The sequence below is a fragment of the Cebus imitator genome, unplaced genomic scaffold, assembly GCF_001604975.1.
Source record: "Cebus imitator isolate Cc_AM_T3 unplaced genomic scaffold, Cebus_imitator-1.0 Scaffold51, whole genome shotgun sequence".
In the NCBI taxonomy this organism is placed as follows: domain Eukaryota; kingdom Metazoa; phylum Chordata; class Mammalia; order Primates; family Cebidae; genus Cebus; species Cebus imitator.
The window spans coordinates 6,980,338-6,993,927 of NW_016107366.1; the positions used below are offsets into that span (position 1 = coordinate 6,980,338).

The following is a 13,590-nucleotide window of genomic DNA, read 5'->3' on the forward strand; positions in this document are numbered from 1 at the left end:
AAACATCTCAGGTATCAGCTGATCCTGGGGGAGAAGTGTTTTCAACCCCATTCATAGTGTCACAAAGCATCCCAACTTCCACCTACGTCTTGGGTGCTCTGCCTTCAGCATGTGGCTGAGGCCACATTGACTGGTTCAGGGAGGAGATGGGATTCTTGATTGTTACCCTGGATGAAGCCGTGGCTAGGGCTTCTGCGTTTCATAAGTGAATCAATTCCTTTTGTGGTTGTTTTATAAAAGCCAGTTTAATTTGAATATTTTGTCACTTGCATTCAAAAATATCCTGACGCATATAACTTATTTCACCCAAGAGACAAGCATGTGACACTGAACAGAGGAAGCAGGCTCAGAAAGAGGAAGAGAAGGCTCTAGGGAGTGGGAGGAGGCCAGGGTGGTGCAGTGACAGCAGCCCTGGCTTGGGGCCTGAGTCACGGACTCAAGTCCTTAGTTTGTCCATTGCTAACTGTGTGATCTTAAGGAAACAGCAAGCTCTCTGAAGCTGTTTCCTCATCTGCAAAATGTAAAACAGGCATTTCTTCTTCCCTAGGCTGTGGTGAGAACTGAGTGCTCTGCAAATCGTACATGTACAGCATTCATTTGACCAGGGCTCTTAGCTTTTGAAGAGTCACAGTGCTCTTAAAAATCAGATCAAGGCTACTGCCCTCTTTCCCAGAAAAATGCACACATACACAATTCTACAAAAAATATTAGGGGGATGACAAATCCTAGAGATATATCCTTGAACTCGCTAGGAGTCTATGATTCTTCAGCTGAAAAGCCCTTACTTTAGGCAAACATAAAGTAGTAGTATTATAACTATTCCATTTGTTCTTCTTCTATCTCTCTCATCCTCTGCTCACCCTACCCCTGACAACACCTCCAAATCTGCCAAGCTCTTGGCAGTGTTAAGGATGTTTTTATAAGTCCCAGTAAAATGATACAGTTCTTCAGGTCATTGCAAACAAGTGTTCAGTTCCAACATAGGACTCGAACATCCACACATAGGTGGTAAACGTCTAGTGGATAGAGGGCCAATAGACTTGGATTTGGATCCCAGCCATGCCTCCTAATAGTATTTGTGACCTTGAGTAAGTCTCTTCACCTCTGTGAGCTTCAGTGTCTTCATGCATGAGATGAATTCTATAATAATATCTGTTTCATCTTCCTCCTAGGGTTGCTGTGAGGAGTGCATGGGATAACAACCATGAAAGTGTTTTGTTAACTGAATTGTTATACATTCTGGGAGAAGCAATCCTTGCTCAACGCAGCAAGGCATCCCGGGACCCCTAATGTAGTGTTGCTGTGGATGACAGATTTCCTGCAGCTTGCACTCACCCTGTAGGATGCCACCCCCTCCTGCAGTCCTGCTCATCCCTCAAGGCTGCTGTGAGCACCTATGGTTTCATCCACTCAGCACCTTCTTTCTTTGCAGGACCAGTGTCCTCATCTCCTTCTTTTGGGATCTTTCCTTCACCTCCACAGCCATTTGGTTCCAGAAAGAGCTACCATATTCTCATGTGATCCGACCTCCTGGTCATAGGGGATTGGTCCAAGATTGGGTACCTTGCCCAAGAGAGGCCCATCAGGACCCTTCTCTAGGAATTCCCCATCCCAGGACTTTTCTAACTAAAGGAATGAAAGAAGTTCAAGATTTCTAGCCGACAGTGGAAGCTATAAGTTGTCAGTAGCCATATTTCCCCCTGTGCAGAGGATGTGGTTTGTGGTGAGGAAGCAGGAAGCTGCACGCAGAGAGAAGTGGAGGCTAGAGATGGTCAGACAATCCTCGCAGGGGTTGAGTCCCTGGCTCTGGCTGTTCCTGAGGTTCAGCTGTTTATCTACCTCTCCCACAAGTTGATTGTTCCCTCCCTCCTTCGCATCCAGTACATTTCCCCTTTGCTTGGGCTACCTTGAGTTACGTTTCTATCAGTTGCAGCCAAAAGATCCAAGGCTACGTCAAAGCCCCAGCCCCAAAGTCACCTCCTGTGTAAAGCTCTCCTTATGCCAAGGACTCTGTAGATCTCTTTCCAAGTATGCTTCCACCATACCTGGCTCCTGCCAAGCCAAACGACAAAAAGGTATGCCTTCATGCTATTACTACTATTATTGCCTCCCACAATGGACACAGTAGAAATAACACAGGCTTTGGAGCTGGACTGCTCTGGGTCTTCATCCTGTTGGTGCCATTTATTAGCTGTGTGACCTTGGAAAAGTTCCTAAATATCTCTGGGCCTCAACTTCCGTAACTGTAAAATGGGGATGTTAATGCTTTTTTTAAAGGGTTGTTGTGAGGATTCAATAAAATACCATAGTATCAGCAAAATGGCTGGTATCTGATATATGCTCAATGCATAGAGTTTTTCTTTAATCTCATCCATTTTGCATTTCAGGAGGTGAGGCTCCAAGGAATGAATAGATTTTTATATACAGAGTTACAGTCACTGCTGGTCCTTAAGGCAGGTTCTCAAGCCCCTAAGTCATTGACAAAGCAGCCAGGAATTTTCCACTCACATGGGAAGAGATCTCAATACCAATAGTCATTAGGGAAATGCAAACCAAAACCACAGTGAGATATCACTTCACACCCAGGAGGATGGCTATAATCAAAAAGATACAATGAGGATACCATAATAAGGGAGGAGAAATTGGAACCCTCATGCACTGCTACTGCTAGTGGGAATGCGAAATGTTGTGACTCCTTTGGAAAACAGTCTGGCAGTTCCTCAAAAAGTTAAACATAGAGTTACAATAGGACCCAGCAATTTCTCCTAGACATATACTGAAGAGAACAAAAAACATGTTCACATAAAAACTTGTACATGAAAGTTCATAGCAGCATTATTCATAATAGCCCAAAAGTAGAAACAACGCAAGTGTCCATGAACAGATGAATGCATAAACAAAATATATATCTATACAATGCAATTATTTGGCCACAGAAAGGAATGAACTGCTGATCCATGCTGCAACATGGGTGAACCTTGAAAACACTGTGTTAAGTGAAAGAAACCAGACTCAAAGGGCCATATCTTATATGATCCCATTTATCTGAAATGTCCAGAATAGGCAAATCCAGAGACACAGCGGATTCATGGTTGCCCAGATCTGATGGAGGAGAGGGAAAGAGAGAAAAGAGAACAACTGCTAATTGGTACACAATTTCTTTTTGGTGTGATGAAAATGGTCAAGAATTAGACAGTGGTGATGGCTCCATGTATTCATGAATATATTAAAAACTACTGGATTGGACACTTTAAGTGGGTGAATTTTATGATATATAAATTAGATCTCAACTTAATAAAAAAAGAAAGAAAGAAGGCTGTATCCAGGAAGGCCCTCTGTTAGTGCAGCTGTGACAAGCCACCCAGATGCAGTGACCTTGAGCACAATGGTAGGGACAGCGTGAAGGAGGGCATTGTTTACAGCACTAACCTGCTCCCAGGATAGCCGGAGGTCCTGGTGGCCCTGGGGGTCCCGGTGGCCCAGGATCACCAGGTCTTCCAAAGCCAGGTGGCCCAGGCAGACCAGGAGCACCTGGGGGTCCTTGGGGCCCAATGACTGTCTCCCCTTTCTGGCCCTGTGAAGGAAAGCACACCGTAACAGAGAGAAAGCATCATTCATCACTAGAAGTCCCATCTAGTCCTTTTATGAGACTATTTAAAAGAAATCAATAAATATCAACTATTGTTATTAATATCCTCAATCCTGGGCACAATTCAAGGTGGGATAAGGCCTCCAAGATGGCAGCTGAGTCGTTATGTTGAAGGACTCTACCGAGAACCCCAGAGAGCCCTGGAGGCAGAAGGGACCTTGGAGATCATCTAATCTGGCCTTGCACTTCATAGATGGAGAAACTGAAGCCCAGAGAAGTGAAAGGACTTGCCCAAGATCACAAAGCAAATTAGAGGCCCAGTTAGCAGCAGAACTCTGATCTCTGGCTTTGCTGGTTCTACCCTCATGGTGAGCTCTGGGACCAAAGGTCAATGATCTGGTCATATTGTTGTTGGAGGCACAGCTTGACTTTCTCTACTTTCACCTGGAAAAGCCTCTCATCCTAGGAAAATCACACCTAGCTAGGAGCTCCTTCTTTGATAAAATTTCAGAAGAATCAAATGGCTCCTCTAAAAATATCTCCCTTACCTTCCATTCTGCTGCTGTTATCTGATGCATTCACCATTAATCATTCTTTGTGTGGAGTGAATTTTCCAACAATGTCATGAATAAGGTAGTGTGGCTAATGGTCTGGAAGTTACCCACCTTCATGTAGCCTTGGCCAGCTACCTTCCCTCCAGGGACCTCAGCCAACTTCCCCATTAATCAGCAAGGATGGTGGGAGAGCTGGCTGATCCCCAAGCCTTGCCTCCAGCTTACAGTACAATGACTAGCCCTAACTGCCTAGTCCCATTGGGGGCTTCTGGGAAAGCTGTAAGTCCTTGGGGAAGATAACTTGGAGGGGTCACTACTCACAGCCATGCCTGGATTTCCGGGCAGGCCTGGAGGTCCAGACATAAGAAAGCTGCCATTAAACTCTCCTTTTTCTCCTTTTTCACCTTTGAACCCCTTGTCTCCATTCTCCCCCTGGAAGCAGAGAACACAGGAATATTTCAGTAAGAGTGGGATGAGCTCAGCCTCTGACATAAACCAAAACATGAAAAACAGAGGCCAAATGTTGGTAGAGAAACACTTACCTTCAAGTTGTTCAGAAAGTGTCTCAGATAAGTTAGATCAAGTGGAGGACCTGAAAAGAAATGCTTCATAAAATTCACCATCATAATTTCAGCAATTAAAAAAAGGTTCTAAGTTGGCAACCACAGTTACGTCTTGGTGGAAGTGACTCTGCACCAGGCAGGCTAACAGAGTCTGCTTGGAAGCAGAAACATGTGCTAGTGTGAGCCCATCAACCCAGAGCACTGTCGGATCCCATGTAGGTCCCTGGCCCTCTTTGGGCTTGTTTTGCATATAAAAGATGGATAATTGGATTTTCTGGTCTCTCTTGACAATCTTCCATATTGGACATACCTGGGTGTCACTAGAACCCAGCGGAGCTTGTATTCAGGATGGAATATCATTAGTCTTACCCTCTGGCTAGGTCACATTTCTCAGCTGCATTTGCTCTCAGGAGCAAAAAATCAAAGGCAAGATTGAGAACAAGAGCTGGAATACCTGGTGGTCCCTGGGCCCCCTGGTCGCCTTTTTCTCCCTTTGAGCCGGGAAGACCCCAGGATCCTTTCTCTCCTTTAACACCTGCCACCAAACACATACATGTTAAAAAAAAAAAGTGGAAAATCACCTTCATTCTATATGAAATCTTTCTGAGACAGGTTTGCAAACCGAGCTCATTGAGCAAAGTCCTCTCAAACAAAGCCCTCCGGAGAAATCAGCAAGGTAAAATCATACAGGGGGCAGAGGTACATGCTTCAGACACATTCTCAACCTTGAAAAGCTCAGTCTATCGGGAGACAGACACAGCTCACAGTAACGCAAGACAAGATGAAATCTGTGCTCTCACTGAGGTTCCAGCCATGCATCCTGGGAGCCCAGCAGGGGCTGGGGCTGACCCTGGTTTGGACAGTTTCACAAATGAAGACAGAGGCTCAATGCCATGTCAATCTTCCAGGGTCATCTCATCCAGGCCTGTGCAGTGTGGGGGTATGAGGGAAGGAGAGGGCCCTCCCTGGAGTTCCCGTACAGGGCATCCAAGGGCACTAAGTTTTCTACTTACAAAGTTGTGAGAATGCCCACCATGCAGTGTTGTGCATCCCCACAGGACTCGTGAGAAACACCATTTCTGCAGAACTAGTGTCCCATATCCACCTTTCCCCTCAACTCTTTATGTGGGAAGGGGCATGGAAAAAAGCCTTTTGGGAGAGCACTGCTTGGGAAGGGAAGTGGTTCCCTTTTCCCACCTTGATGGGTAGGGTGGATACTGGGTCTTTGAATTCCTCATTCCCAAGAGGAATGAGGCAGATCAACCCACCAATGTTCTTGAGCCTAGAGATGGGGCTACAAAATGTAGATGAGGGTGAGGGCTTTCCCAATGAGGGGGAGGGAATGTGAGCATCACAGGCAAGATGGTGTCAGCAGGGGGTCATCAGGGAGCCACAGCTACATCTACTGAGGCCTTGCCAACCCTGGGGATGCTGTGTGAGACCAATGACCTGGGCAGTGGGGCCCATGGGGCCTCCTTCACCCACAGTGAGCCCACAGATAGCGGTGATCAGACGAGAAGACAGCAAGTGCACCAGCAGTGAGCGGAGCAGTAGCAGTTGCACACAGTAAGCAGGACATTGTGGCATCCAGAAAGATCTGTTCCCTCCTCCTACTTCCAGGGGAGGCTCACAGGGAAGAGGAATAATTGGGGAACTAAGAAACAAATCCAGCTCCATCCCCTGCTCCCCAAGGTTCACCTTGCACCAGGGGGAAGGGGAGCCTTGAATTGAATCTAAGCATAGTGTTTGGAAACAGGCTGGGCTTGATAAGCAGAAGTGACAGAAAAACCACGGGGCCAGATATCATCAGGGATACTACCACCTGGTGGGCCAGGGTACACGGCCAAGCTGAAGGTGAGTATTGAAGGAAAAAGGCCTTCCCCAATTTAAACCCCAAGTGGTGTGACACCATGTGTGGGGACAGGGGGACCAGAGTGACTGCTCACCTGCAGGCCCTGTCCCCTGGCCTGTCCCTCTCTGATGTGCCATAGCAAAGCTCCTGTATGTGGCTATGAACATGCTGACATCTCCTAATCAAACCCTCTGAGCCAGCACTTCTCACTTTGCTGTGCACACACCTCACCTGGGAGGTGGTTAAAATGCGGGTTCTGACTCAGCAGGTCTAGGGTGGGACCTGAAGTTCTGTGTTTCTAAGGAGCTCCCAAGAGATGTTTACAAAGTTGCATGGACATTGAGGCAAGGGTCTCCTGAGCTCCCATGGCCCTTCCCTGATCAGCTCTTGGTTTTTAAAATAGTTTCACTTAATAGATTCCAAGAGCCTGAGAGGCAGGAAAGACATTTCCCAGGCTCTTGGAATCTGCCTTAGTCCAATGCGGATCATACCAAGTAAGGAGCAGGCATCAGTGAATGTTTCATAAACAAGCGAATAATTGAAGAACAGAGTGCTTGCTGCCAACCAGGAGGCTAGGCTAAGATGGGCAGAACAGACACACGTGTGACCAAACCAAAGAGAGGTGCACAGCCCCACAGCCTTGGCTCAGCTGCCCCCCACAACCCCACAATATACAGTTAGACCTTCCCAACTGGCTAGTCTGCGCCCAACACTGGGCAAAGAAAACTGCCTTCCTTAAGGAGATGTCCCAGAGAAACAAATGATGGAGAATGTAGCGTGTACCGTGAAAGGTGATGAGCTCCGGACTCCCAGGATGAGCGGTACCGACCTGGAAAGAGAGGAGGGCCAGGTCAGGCACTGCAAGCTCTGCTCTGGTGTTGGCAGACACAGGCAGCCACTGGCCCCGGGGACGTGTGACAAAAGAGGCAATGCCGCAGAGTCGGGCTTTCCTTTGGCTTTGGAGTGCCCCACATCCCTGGGTTCCAGGAGTTCTCAATGCACAGACATCCCAGTTTCAGTTGGAAGATCCATGATGTAGCTGAGTTAGGGAGAAAGAGCTGAGACCTACTGGCCAAAAAAACTCAGCCCTAGGGAAGCCCAAAGTTCAAGACCACAAATCGTGGCAAGTGTTGGTTTGGCCAACTGTGAGCATTCTTGTCTTCCTTTCTTATCACTTGGGATTGATTCATGTGTGAGCTCAAGCATCTGAACAAGTGAGGTGCTCAGCTGTGAAGCTGGGTCAGCCAGTAACTTAGCTATTGCATCTAATCAGAGATGAGCATCACGAGCAGGTAAATTAGCAGGTAAATTATCATTAGATAGGGGGGTGGGTGGCTATTCTGGACTCCTCATTGGGTTCCAGGGGTCTGGGGTCCAAGCTGTTCTAGATAATGTTCCTTCCCAGTTTCCCCCAGATGCCTGCATTTCCTTCTCTATTAAGACAAAGCCACTTGAAACCTGGCTTCTTCCCAGTAAATGTGTGGAAAGTCATCCATCTGATGCCAAAATCCTTCTATGCTTATGGGTGGAGGGTCACAAGCTGCTCAGGGGTCACCAAGAGAAGATGGGAGTCGGGAGAGAATCTTCCAGGAAAAACATTTCTAAGTTAAGGATGAAGGTTAACTTCCAAGCTGTTATCTTGCAGGCTATGCTGATAAAGTTCCTCTGCTAGAGACAGGAGCTGTAAATGATTTGGGTGTTGGAAGGAGCTAAAACTAGAAGGGGCTCGTGAAATGCTGGCGGCGAGAGGAGGCATTTCTGTTTCAAAATGTCCATTTTGAGAGTTGGTCAAGAAATGTCCATGACCCAGCTTCTGTTGTATCTAGTCAGGCATATGAAATAAAAAATCTTACTAAAAATGCTTTGAGCCTATTTTTCCTTTCTTTTAGGTATCCCCATGACCCCCAAAGACCATGGTTACTGCAAGAGGTCCTGATGCAGGTATGATAATTGCAGTAGCATTTTTACAACACTCTGAAATTTGTCAAGTGCTGTGCTATGGCTCGTTCAGTGGGATGTTAGTTGGGAGTGGCTTCTGTGCTAACTCACTGTGTGACCTGGAGCCAGCCCTTTGCTTCTCTGGGCTCTGGTCTCTCCGGTGTGATAAGGAGGTGGGATGCAGTGGCTGCCCAGGAAGGTCACTCTAGCACTGATATTTTATGTTTCTCTTCAGGCCATGGATTTAAACACATACTTGGTTGCTGCTGTCTCCATGTAGAGCCAGGAGCCCCTTAGTCACCTGACATAGGTGGTTCCTGCCCTCCAGGCCAGAGTTCCCAGGCCTTGGGCTGCAGACTTGGATGCCTCAGCATTTAGACTTAGCCAGATGTCTGCACAAACACGCAGCCAAACTGAGTCATTTTGAAGCCTCTGACCCAAGCCCTAGCACCACCTCCAACAGGCATCAATTATGAACCCACTTCAAAGAATATTTCTAAATTGTAATTTGCAAGCTCCTGAGAGCAGAGGCCACGCCCGTCTAGTTCAGCCTTGTATCTCCAGGGCCTAGCAGAGTACTTGGCACTCCATAAGTGCTCAATAAATATTTGTTGAATGAATGAGAGAATGAGTATGCATGGTTCTGTGACTAATGCCTGTTCACAGGGCCCACCCTCCCCTCTGGGTTTTCTCACAGATATCTGACTCTCTTCCTACGGGTAAAACATCAGAAACAGAGCTACTCAATGGCTGCGGGGCCGGGCAAGTGCCTGACCCCACAGAATCCCAGTGTCTGTGCCTGCTGCCTGCTGGTCAGGAGACCTGAGTTATGGTCCCAGCTCAGTCAAGTCCCATGACCTTGGACAAGCCCGTGAGCTTCTCTGAGTCACAGTTTGTTTCCTTACTATAAAGCGGGAGAGATAAGTCCTGCCCGTCAGTGTTGTGTGCTGTGCAGTCACGTGATCACTGGGAACAGGTACAGCGTAGTTACAGATTTTAGCCCTAAATTCCCAACGCACAGATCATGAGCTGGCATGGCTTGTTTTCTTATCTACATTTTCTAAAGGGTCTATTTTTCCCTGCATTATACTGCTCCAAGCATGAAGCTAATGTGGTCACAATAACAAAAGCCACTGCTTTTTAGATTGTGTAAAAAGAAACACCTCACCACGTGTGCACCCTTACAAGAGCCAGTGTATTTCACTGCCACGATCTGTTATCTAAAAGCTTCTAGTCACTTAAGGGTCTACACTTAGGGGATAGAAAGCATCAGAGAGGACGTCTGAGGACAGAAAGGGCCCAAGACAAAGACTGGTCTTTTTCTCTGAGTTGCTATCTCTGCCAAAGCCTGCTCTTTAAGGCAGTGGTTGCTACTTACTGGCATTTTGCAGTGTGGTCGGACGGGTATTGGGAAAACAGCCTGTAGGTAATGAGAACGAGAGAGGTGAGCTCACCAGGACGGCCGACGCAGCTCAGGCCAGTCGGGAACGTCTTCCCACCCCACGCCAACTTACACCTTTGATGTTAATCACAGCTCCAGGTGGCCCAGGGGGGCCTGGAGGACCAGGTAAGCCAGGTGGGCCCTGAAGGAAGAACAAAAGGCCATTCCATTAGTTCAGGCTGTTGCGAGTGCAGGGGCAGCTGCAGGGCACTTCCTCCAGAGTTTGGGAACTCGGGAAGGAAAGGAGGGTTCGCTGAAGCCAACCAGCTTCTCCCGCAGGCTGGACCGGGAGCCACAGAGCACTTCTATGTCCCTGTCCTCACTGTATCTTCACAACAAACCACAGGGAAGATGGCAGGGCAATAAGTATTGTCTCTGGTTAACACATGCAGATAATGAGGCCCAGAGAGGGGAGGTGACCTGCACAAGACCACACAGCAACTTATAGCAGAAGTGAGACTGCAACCGAGATTCTGACTCCCAGTTGATACTGCCCCTAAGGCCTCCCTATCAGTGCGTTCCCAGTATAGGGGTGGGAGTAGACTGTGGGGGTCCCTCAGGTGATATAGTGCCTGAGGGAATGTACCTCAGAAATGCAAGCATAAATGCAAAACTCTTGTAGGATAGCACAGTCATTTTCAAAGTGAGGCCAGGTTGGCCTTAATACCATGCAACAGTTTCTTCTCTAAGCCTGGAGGCAGGAGCTTGCAGCAGGAGAGGTGAGGCTCTGAGGGCAGGCATGAGGAGTTCAGCCCATGCAGAGGGCACACTGATCACTCTAAATGAAGGCATCAGCTTCTGGTTTACCTGCTGGTTCCAGCGGGCTTGGTGAGCGAGAGTCAACCCCTAATGCTTCAGGAAAACTATATTTCTGGATTTCTGGGCATACAAAGCAGAAGTAGTGTGGCACAAACAGAAGGAGAATAGACTTGGAGCTGTTTTTCCATCTTGGTCAGTGCTTATTAGCTGGGTCGCCTTGGGTGGGTGCCTTGACTGCTATAGGCCCAGTATCCTATTTTTTTTTTTTTTTAAACCAACACATCTGAGATCCAGTATCCTCTTACGTAAAACAAGACACCTGCATTGAGTCTCATGCAATAGTTATCACCAAGATTAAATGAGAAACTGTCCTTAAAAGCACTTTGCACAGTGACTGGTACATAGCAGCTGCTCAATAAACACTGGCTTCCTTCTCCTAGCCCCAGGCCCCTGCTGCTGCCCCGAGTTTGCCAACCTGGGAGGCCCACCTGAGTGGTTGACCTGCCTTTGATACCGACTCCAGCACTCACTGAGCCCCTAGTGATGGGAGTGATCGCTGGGACTGTGTAAAGGAGGGAAGAGGTGATATTACCCTAGAGTTAGAGGCCCTGGGATTTGGAGCCACATTTTCTGAGCATGACCAGATCCCTTTCTCCCCTACTCCCTCCGGGGCCTACATGAGAAAGTCTATTCTCCACCAAGATGCTTTAGGTGGCAGGACCCTCCTGAGAGGGAGCTGAAGGACAGAACTGGGTGGGGGACCTTTGGCAGTGGCAGTGAAGAAAGAAGAACAATATTTCTGAACATTCAGTCTACAGGCTCTGCTCTGTGGGACCCCACGCTCTCTTACCCTCTCTGGACACCAACCTCCAGCTCCATCCCTCAGGTGACTCACCTTCATAATGACCCCTGGATCTCCTTTGGCACCCTTGAGGCCATTCAGTCCTGGGCGACCCTGGAACCCACAGCAGACGCCTCAGTAAACCATCTGCCCACAGGCCAGCCTGGCTCACATGTTCCCCCCCCGCCAGCCTGTCCAATGAACACCGATACCTACAGGTCGTCCTGGGAGGCCAAATTCTCCTTTGTGTCCTGGTGGTCCTTTGGGCCCCTAGAGGCAAGATAAACACCAGATAAGAAAAGAACAGGAACTCTGGGTTCAGGGAAATGAGGGGTGCAAGCCTGCTTTTGCAGACCATGGTGATGATGATCCACTGACAGGAGGAAGGAGGGCAGGGAGCTGGGTGGAAGCCCCTGCCTGCTGCCTCCTTGTCTGCAGCCTCTCTGATCTTGGCTAGAAGCACCTGCTCAGCCCACACCATCTCCTGCTTTCCTGCAGGCTCCAGCCCACCCCAGACTCTGGACCCAGCCCCTCGCAGTCAGGACTGACTAAGGAACAAGACGTGAGTAGGTCAGGGCCTCAGCTCCCTGGTAGCCAGGCGCTGGGACAGCCCAGAACACAGACCTCTGTCCTAGGTCGTATGTCCCAGGGCTCATTGAATCCTGCAATCATCACAGCCTTGCCTCATCCCTCAGGCCAGCCTAGCCTGATAACCCACTCTAGGATTTGGTTCCCTCCTTGCTCTAACTTTCCCCTAGGAACCCGAGTCTTGGTCTGACACCTCAGTCCTCCAGCTGAGTTCCCGACCATGGACCCTATTTCAGTGCTGGCTTTCCAGGACCACAGGCTTCTAGAGCCACTGTTCTGCTGTAACCTTCAGGAATCTCCTGCCTTCCAGTGTCTGGGATGCAAACTATTTCACTGGCAATGCCAGTGATAATGTACCTCTTCCTAGAACATATTCTATCCTTGTTCTGTGCCTTTCCAACTCTGTAGCTGGGTCTTCTCTGCCTCCCAGAGGAATGACTGGTCTAGGTCTGGGGCACTCCAAGTCCGTTTTCCTGCTACCATTAACATACATAGCCATGCTCTGAAAAATGGCAAATAAAAACTGAGTTGAAACAGGTCAGTACATAAAGTACCTAGTCTGTATTACTCTGAGGGAAAGAAAAGCAAAGACAGATGGGGTTGACAGGGCACAGGCCACTTGGTTGGTATGGTCTAGGGCAACACTTCCTGATATGGTTTGGCTTTGTGTGCCCACCCAAATCTCACCTTGAATTGTAATCCCATAACCGTGTCATGGGAGGGACCCTGTGGGAGGTAATTGGATCATAGAGGCAGTTTCCCCCATGCTGTTCTTGTGATAGTGAATGAGTTCTCATGAGATGTGATGGTTTTATAAGCATCTGGCATTTCCCCTGCTGGCACTCATTCTCTCCCCTGCTGCCCTGTGAAGAGGTGCCTTCCACCACAACTGTAAGTTTCCTGAGGCCTCCTAGCCATGTGGAACTGTGAGTCGATTCAACCTTTTTTCTTTATAAATCATCCAGTCTTGGTATTTCTTCATAGCAGCGTGAGAATGGACTAATACATTTCCCAAACATCCATGTGTGTAAGAATCACCTGGATCTTGTTAGACATGCAGATCCAGTGTGTCTTGATGGGGCCTGAGGTTCTACAGCTCTAAGAAGCTTCCAAGTAATGTCAGTGATGCTGGCAAATGGTCTACACTTTGTGTAACAGGACACTCATGAATCTGAGAAAGAGTTACAAGCTACACTGGTCAGCAGGGCCACAGCTAGCCCATACGGCATCTTCACGCAAATTAGAAGAAGGTGCCGCTTATTGCCTGTGTTTGGCAAGTTGTACCCAAGGTGGGCTTCAGTAGGAAACACCGCCATGGCATCTGCAGCAGCCTGCTGGCCCCCACCACTAACTATTTGTGCTTTCCACAGTACTGGAGGTTAGTAGGTGGTTTACCAGTGGTTAATGCAAGAATCTCTCAGTCTGTCTTAGCCCTCAGCTACCTGACTTTGGGTGTCCACTCTGC

The 13,590-nt window shown here is 48.3% G+C and overlaps 1 protein-coding gene across 1 annotated transcript in view; it reads right to left on the reverse strand.

Moving 5' to 3' along the window:
• COL15A1 (collagen type XV alpha 1 chain) overlaps positions 1-13,590 on the reverse strand; it is a 115,436-nt gene that overhangs the window by 10,817 nt on the left and 91,029 nt on the right. Inside the window, exons 27-36 of the mRNA XM_017527723.2 lie at positions 11,754-11,807; positions 11,592-11,651; positions 10,011-10,079; positions 9,875-9,916; positions 7,342-7,387; positions 5,161-5,241; positions 4,686-4,735; positions 4,465-4,575; positions 3,430-3,574; positions 866-945 (exon numbers count right to left, since the gene is read on the reverse strand). Of these exons, the coding sequence (XP_017383212.1) occupies positions 866-945; positions 3,430-3,574; positions 4,465-4,575; positions 4,686-4,735; positions 5,161-5,241; positions 7,342-7,387; positions 9,875-9,916; positions 10,011-10,079; positions 11,592-11,651; positions 11,754-11,807 (738 nt within the window). The remainder of the gene's footprint in view (positions 1-865; positions 946-3,429; positions 3,575-4,464; positions 4,576-4,685; positions 4,736-5,160; positions 5,242-7,341; positions 7,388-9,874; positions 9,917-10,010; positions 10,080-11,591; positions 11,652-11,753; positions 11,808-13,590) is intronic.